Here is an 8,061-nt window from a genome sequence, read left to right on the forward strand (position 1 = left end):
GTTTCTCTCCATCTCTCATTCTCTCAAACCTGCACTACCAAACCCTTCCTACTCAAATAGATGTCCAAGTACACACTGTTCTCAGGCAGTCACACTAGCATTTACATTACTAGTAGAGCGTGCAGCCTATTTAAGGGTGCAGTCACCCCTGTGGAGTCTGCTTTTCAACCACTCTTACTGTACACTTTAATGCAACCACGTGAAAGCAAAACTCCTCCTCTTACCGACTGGAAGGTTTTCCTTTTTGATTAAAGTTAACTGTATCCTTTCCCCCCTTTCCATCAAAGAAGATGAGACCTTTAGATATTGTACTTGAACTGGTTAATTAAAAAACATTTTGCACACTTGTGTTTTATAGAAGAATATTCATACAGAACTGAGTAGAGCGCAACTTACCTTTTGTCCCAAGACAGGCACCCTGCTCCAGTGACTCGTGTTATCAGTCCAGTACATGCTGGGGCATTTCAGAGGAGCAGAGAGACAAGGCAGTGCCAAACGACTACTTCAGATGATTGAAAATAGAAGAGGTAACATTAAAAAGCTGAAATTCCTGACGTGTATTTGGCACTCTCTCTGCATACACTAAACAAGGTATTTTTCCTTAGTTTTTTACCATTTCCATTATAACTGTATTTTCTACTCTGCCAGCTTCAAAAATAAAAAGCAGAGAGTTTGTTTTTCATATAAAGATGTTGACTTCCAAGCAAGAAACCAGTCCAACAGCATTAACCTTGCATGTATATATAAAGTTACCAATGAGGAATTAGTCCAGGGATCTTCAAGTGTTACCTTCTTTCTTGGGGAGTTGTGCATCAATTATTCTTTAATGCATTCAGGTATATGTAGTCATACTTAAATATCTGGAATACAAATATTAAATGTACAAGGAAATACACTTAATATTTCTGTTCGGTATAACAGGCCCACCCATGAAAACTGCTTTTAGAGCGAAGAGAAAAAGCTTTACCTTCCCAAAAAGGATTGTAGCAAATCATCTGTCCAAATAAGGTAACAAATAGCGTATATCCATGTGTTTACAGCAAACAATTTAAAACCAATGATCTCTTGCTTAAGGAAAAATATCACCCATGACTTGGAATTACCTTTATGTCACTTGTGTCAATTATTAAAATCCAGTTACTAGATTGAAGCACTGCTCTAGCCAACAGGTTTTAACTGTAACAAATACATATCAGTTGTGATGCATGTGTTTGTGTCTCTCAAATGTCATTACATAAAAAGGATCAAAGGTAGACGGTACATTACTCTGTTGATCCAAAACACAAAAGTGAAAGTGCTACTTCTAGTCCTAACTGCATTAAAAAAAAAAACAAAACAAAAAACAAAACCCAACCCCCCCAAAAAAACCAAACCCAAAACAAAACTAATAGCAGTTCCTCAGTGCATGAATATTTGAATATTTTTTCCTTGTGCAAGTACTGGTCATCTAAAAACCCAAACCTGTATTCTTCCTCGTGGGTGTAAATCAAACCTACTTTAAAAAGTTCACAATGGGCTCTTCATGAATGCAAGTTTCCCACAAAACAGCATGCTGTTAAAAGTGTGCAACATGAAGGGAATGCCATCATGCTAGCTGAATGAGATTGGCAAAATATAGTCCTCTGTAAGGTAAGGCAGGGATTTTAATACGTAACGAAAGTCAAAACAAGTCCTTCTGCAGCACAGCTGGTGCAGCTGTCTATCCAAGCACCCTTCCGCCTGTGTTCTCAGCATCCTGCAGAGTCCTCCAATTATGCCATATATATGAAGGTGTTGATATCCGACTCATCTCTTCTGATATATTTGTGCTCTATAAGCCACTCAATTTGCTCTTTTATCATTTTCTTCTGTGGCAAGAACATGTTTTTCAATATTTCTACCAGTTCAGTCTGAAGCTGGGCATTAGTAATTTTCTTCCGCATTTTCATTATTTGGATGATAGCCTCCTGGGGGGGGACAAGAGGAAAAATGAGTAATGCTTTTTAAATGCCTGGGAGAAGTGACAAAGTGACCACAGCATTAATAGGGAGCTCCTGGTAAGGCAAGGCAGCAAGGAAATCTGTATTTTTTGCTTAAAAATCAGACATATGCTGCCTTTCTTAGCCTAAGTAGATACTGAACTGCTTTCACAAAGAAGTTGGTAAAGAAAAAGAAACAAACACTGGCAAGATGCAAGAGATAAAAGAAAAGCGCGGACAAATCTGCAGTTAAATCTTATACTTAGAGTGTGAATTACTCACTAAACCCTAATGTTAACTCACTCTCTGAGCAGAAGTCACCATTTCTAGCAAGTATGGCCAAGATGTTGAGTCAGGTGGTACAATCCACACTATGCATGGCCTGGAATCTAATCTGACTGACAGAACAAACTTGCATTTGAAGGTAAAATGGGATTTCTGAGACTCCAGTGTAGGTAATAATCTCTGATGCCTGAAAAAAAAATCACATTTTTTTTAGAACTGTCAGCCCAAAAGACCTGACTGAAGGACAACCAACCACAGAGCAGGAAGCTGCAGTCTCTACGTCTGTATGTCTAAACCCACCCTCTAAAGAGAGGGCCTCTCAAAACCTCATACTGCTACTATAAAGCATGATCCAATCCCTGAGATGACTCTACTCTCTTCACACAATGCAAATCAGAGATCTCAGGACCAGCAGTACTGTTTGTTCCTGATGGTGGCTCAAGTCACCCACTACCACACACACAGCTTTACTGTTTGCTTTGAATCTGCTTTGTCCTTTTTAAAAACAATGCCCTCGCACATCAGAACAGAAGGCTGATAACTACAAGTGCACAAACACACAGGTAAAAGATCTGGTATTCACAAAGGACCTAAGCCAAATGGCAAAGGTAAGTTCCAATGGGATTCAAAAGCATTCGTTCCATACATCAACATCCAAACACAGACAGCATGCAGGAACGATAACAGAACAAAAGAAACAGAGTAATTTTATATTCCTCTGGCAGTTTACTTGCCTGTGTTCGTAATATTCTTAGCTGGACTATTCCTTCATTCTCCTCTTCCCGCATTCTCTCTGTAGTAAGTTGCAATCGACCAATCAAGTTTATCTTGCCCCTTTTCTGAACTTTAGCGTTTTTTCTGAAAGAGTTGTATTGTATGAAAATAAGCAAAAAATACATTTTCAATGAAGGAATTCCTGTTAAACCGAAATGACAGCAGCAAGGAGTACCATCACATATCGGATATTTACAGGCTATTGGCATTGCAGCAGTGAGATGGCTGGCTGACAAATCACAGCTCAATGCCAGTGTTTCCGATGACAAAACATGAATATACCAGTGTCAAAAAATCCATCAGCTGAAACTGACAGTGTCCAAAGTGGAAAAAGTTACCAGGACTGTGTTAAAGGGTAACATTTCAGAGAATTAGATTTAATTATAGAAAATTAGGGTTCTTTGGAGGAAGTTTTTAAAACAAAGTTTAGGAAATTGGACTGATTAACAGTCCATCAAAAGAAGTGTCTGTCTAGCAGAAAAAGGGACAAAACCCAGCTCTTGTAACAAAGAAAGTTGGTAGCATTTCTTGTGGGGTCACCCACAAGCTTTCTGTACAGCCTGTCTCTTCTGTCATTTCCTCTCATCATTTCCCAAAGCTCACGATCCTGATGACAGGAACAAACATCATGGATCTGGGCAAGAAACTGAATCCCAGGAAAGCAGATTTGTTACCCTTTTCTCTCCCCACAGATCCAGAGGTCCAGCTGCTACTGAGAATGAGACCCAGAATTTAAGATTACTAGCAAGGAGCCAGTTCTAGTCATAGTCAATGATAGTAAAGAGAGGCAAAAACCAAAGTAAACCATGCTGAATGTAGTATCTACCATTCAGATGTTCGCTCTTTATACTATCTTCAGCTCTGAGGGATTTCACAGCACCAGTAAAAGCACTGCAGTTCTCACCGAAATAAAGACACCCTTCTCTGGTGAAAGCTACACCAAAAGTCCCAGCTTTTGACAACATAAAATATTATTATGTAGTTTCACTCCTTTTTTAACATACCACTTTCTTTGGAAACTCATTAGAACAGGAAGGTAGCAAAGCCTCCAACTTTGCACCTGATCCCTGGATGTTTAAGACATTTTACTTCACAGAGATCAGAACCATAGAAACACGTGTCTGAAGGGGCTGCTGCAGGCCAGCTAGTCCAGCCACTTATTTGAAGCATGACTACTGCCAAAACTAAGTGAGGACAGGGCAGCAAGGCATGTGTCTTTCTGAATCTTGGAAACTGTCAAGGGCGAAGGTTAACTTAAAGTGAATTCCTTTAGTTATAAAATAGTACATTACGTTTCAAACATCATCTTACATTAAACTGAACTCCTGGTTCACCGAGAAGAGGGTTCCTTCTGTAAAGTCTTTGGGTGAATTGACTTGAGGTTCATACAATAAAACCTGACGTTTCAGCTTTGGAAATGCTACAAGAGACTACAGAGAAAAGGGAAGGGGGAAGAATGAAAATAAAACACCAGACTTTCTAAATGGAAACAATCACTTTTTAAGAACATAGATCACTGCTGTGCAGACTGTAGTGAGGAAACCACATAGCTTGCTTTGTTTGCAGCTGATAGAGGGCAACACGAAAATAAAACCAGAGAACAGACACAGTTTACCCAATCTCCTTCTGAAATGGGTTAGTGTAAGTACAATCATAGAAAGCAGCAAAATGCAGGAACTCACACCTACAAAAGTAGTGTTAAGCCTGACTTATGTGATTTCTCTCTTTATTCTTGAGCTAAATAATTAAAAGGCTGATAGAACAAACACTGAAGTTATTTTTAAGCAACATACATTTATGAGGTGCCACTGATTTCCCAGAACTAAACCAGTCCCACTCCACGAAGCACAATCATAACTGTGTGCTTTAGTCAGCATATGATCAAAAGGATCTTTTGTTTCCAAAAACTTAAGTTAGATAATATTTGGTAAAGAGAAAGTGTTAGTAGAAAGGCTGTGTGTGGTCAGCAGCAGTGTGAGGAACCATTGTCACAACTGACTGATTAGCATGAAAGGCATTCACATTTCAGTTTCAAAGTGTTATCCGACAGTGCTTTAAAAATACTATTCCAGTATTTCAGAGTACAGGAAAAAACCCCAAAACCAAGCAGCAATCTGTTTGAAGAGAAAGGGAAATACCCATAAAGTCCTCCTAAGTTCTGCATCAGGGAGTTCAGTTGCCAGTTTGAGATTTTCAAAGCTGATCTTCTCTCTAGGTCTTTGGTTCCATGCAAACAGCACAGCTAGCTGAAATGTTGTTACCTCCAAGTCATACTGGCCAACCTCGTTCTTAAATGTTATCTGTGAATAGAAAGACAGTTTTACATACAAGCCTTTCTGGATCACAAGCTTTCTTACTACTATAAATACACAGAAAATACAGTCATTGAGACTGATACACCAAAACCTACACACTTACAATTCCATTAGACATGAGGTGGTGCCAGTGCAGTTTTCTACCACTGTGATTCTTTTTATAGAACTCTTCAACTTCTGGGATGAGATCCTCCAGCTCCGTGGGCAATGAGACAAACACTTTTTCAGAACTTCGGGACCAGGCGCCAGCATTTAAGATTTTAATATTCACAGAGTCAGCTGTAAGACAATACTGGATGATGTGAATCTCCAGGTGTAACAGACAGACAAAACAAAGTAACTAAATGCATTTTTTTCCTACTCTAAATACAATTATGGAGAACTGAGTTTTCAGAAAGTTGCAGGGTGTCTACCTACTTAAACACGAGGGTACTCCATCCATCACCACTGGCTTTCTGCCAGCAACACTGATTGAAATCTCTGTTGTTTTAGTTTGCCTCTGCAGAGCTCCTTAAGCCCTGAAGCAGCTTTATAGCTGATGCCTGTAAGCACTACTCAAGGGTTTTCAGCAGTAGCAGGTCCAAACCTGGATGTTCCTCAGCCTCTCTCATCAGTGAAATTTAATCTCAGAAATGTGATTTAAGCTCTTCATAGCATGCATCCAGCTCTCCTGCTGGCAGATAAAGGAGGAGCACAGCATGAAGCACTCATGAAGAATGATAAGGGCATAAAAGAAGGGGGTAGTTCAGGCATTCACCTGCTTGATACAGATTCAAGCCCCTGCTTGGAATTTACTTACAGGAGTAGGGAGACTGTTATCTACAAGATTGCTCATAATGAAAACCCACAGTAACTTACTGATGAATGATGATATAGCTCCAGTGTCAACTATAAGAGAGAGTCTACAGACACTTCCAATCTAGGGGCAACAATGCCCTAAGTATGGCCAACCTGCAGTTGATACTATTTTTAACTCAAGATTCAACAGAATTATTTTTCACTAAGACAAACAAAAAGTAGCAAATCATGTGAAAACCATACCTGGTAAAGCAAGTTTATTATTTTTGTGCATTTCTTTGAAGGCCTGGTTCAAGTCTTCAGACACTTTGATATCCTGGAACATTCTGGCCAGCTTGTTTACATAGTCTGCTGGCATTCCTACTTCCTGCATAAACAAACAGAACACTAAACTATGACACAGACAACTATGAACAAAAAGCTTTACTTGAAAAATAATCAACTCAAAAAAGAAAAAAGAGCATGAAAGTATACAGATATCAACAATAAAAATATAAATGCAATGCATTATAAAGGTTGGTTTTTTTTTTCCACGGATCATGTTAAGGGTAGCTACCCCTTAACAGGTAGTTACCCCTTAACAGCATACGATGATTCTTTCAAAGAAATCCAAGTGCTGAAAAACATCTGCATGCATTAAGGAATCAAGGAATTATGAGATTTGAAGGAGTCATAAGGCATGCAAATCATATTCTGATTTACATTCAATTTCACAATTAGAACACATCTCCAATTATTTACATACCTAAACAACAAGTACACTGCATTTTGCTCATTTGCATATGGAATACATGAAGCCTTCACATAATCAGATGTGAAATATTTTAAAATCTATCACTACCACTATTAGGATTAACATTTCTTTTAGAAAAGAGCTGAACTTTTACTTTCAGAAAGTACTGCAATGGAACAGAAATACAAGAAGTCCTGAGCGGCTTGCAATGTAAGATAGAACTCACCTAAGCAAGAGGGATATGTAGAGTTCGAGAGTGCGAATTAGTACCACAACAAGAGGCAGAACCAAAGAAAGATGTCAGGCTACTTACTCTGAGCCATTCCACCATATTCTCCTCAATTTCACTATCAGCTGATATATCTAGTATCAGGCGTCTTGTTAAGTGAGCTTTGTGATATCGCATGAAAACATCTTTATTCTGTACATATTTAAGGACCAAAAGCTGTAAAAAAAAAAAAGTAGATTTTAATACATTTGTGTTAATCAGACAAATCTTTGCATGCTGATCTAATGCCACTGTAGACTGTGAAGTAGAAAAAGGCTACTTGGCATTGCCTTAAGATCAACTGTGTTAATACTGTTCAGAGACACTGGTTATGAATCTCTTGCCACACCTCTGATTTCTTCATTTGCCAACCATCAAGAACCTTCTCTTAAATCAGAAAAGACATTGACACTGGTATGTAAAAGCCTCCTCTTACTATTTTCTAGACTAACACTAGTTAATGTAATACATGACAGTCTGATATAGGCATTAATTTAGCATATTCAGTTTGTGAACTGACAGAGACATGAAACACTGCCCAAGTTACAGGATTTAAATGCATACGCTGGATGACATAATAATCTCTTTCCCCTGTTATTACACCTTGCATTACTGTTTTTGAAGATCAAGGCCTCCACCCACCACACAATGAAATAAACCAAATCCATTCTCTGGAATAATCAAGAAGTAGAAAGCAAAAACATACCACTTCTTTAAGCTTTGCTTCAATTTCTTCAGAGGTCAGTTTTTTGCTTAGTGGTGTTTTTCTTAGCAACATGTCACAGTAATTAGCAAGAAGCTCAGGGCATTTGGATTCAGGCTGTGTTTTCAATCCAACACTAAATAAAAAAAGAACAACATATCTTCAAAACGTACAGAATCCTGCTATTCCAGAGTTGTCACACTGCTAACAAGACAGACCACTCTTTC

At 38.6% G+C, this 8,061-nt stretch overlaps 1 protein-coding gene across 1 annotated transcript in view; it reads right to left on the reverse strand.

Moving 5' to 3' along the window:
• Positions 1–1,245: 1,245 nt before the first annotated feature.
• The window catches only part of CUL5 (cullin 5), a 23,558-nt gene continuing 16,742 nt past the window's right edge, over positions 1,246–8,061 (reverse strand). Inside the window, exons 11-18 of the mRNA XM_010011598.1 lie at positions 7,838–7,970; positions 7,177–7,308; positions 6,374–6,497; positions 5,436–5,611; positions 5,156–5,317; positions 4,329–4,447; positions 2,978–3,101; positions 1,246–1,946 (exon numbers count right to left, since the gene is read on the reverse strand). Of these exons, the coding sequence (XP_010009900.1) occupies positions 1,752–1,946; positions 2,978–3,101; positions 4,329–4,447; positions 5,156–5,317; positions 5,436–5,611; positions 6,374–6,497; positions 7,177–7,308; positions 7,838–7,970 (1,165 nt within the window). The 3' untranslated portion in view covers positions 1,246–1,751. The remainder of the gene's footprint in view (positions 1,947–2,977; positions 3,102–4,328; positions 4,448–5,155; positions 5,318–5,435; positions 5,612–6,373; positions 6,498–7,176; positions 7,309–7,837; positions 7,971–8,061) is intronic.

This window comes from Nestor notabilis, unplaced genomic scaffold, assembly GCF_000696875.1.
Source record: "Nestor notabilis isolate BGI_N333 unplaced genomic scaffold, ASM69687v1 scaffold10823, whole genome shotgun sequence".
In the NCBI taxonomy this organism is placed as follows: Eukaryota; Metazoa; Chordata; class Aves; order Psittaciformes; family Psittacidae; genus Nestor; species Nestor notabilis.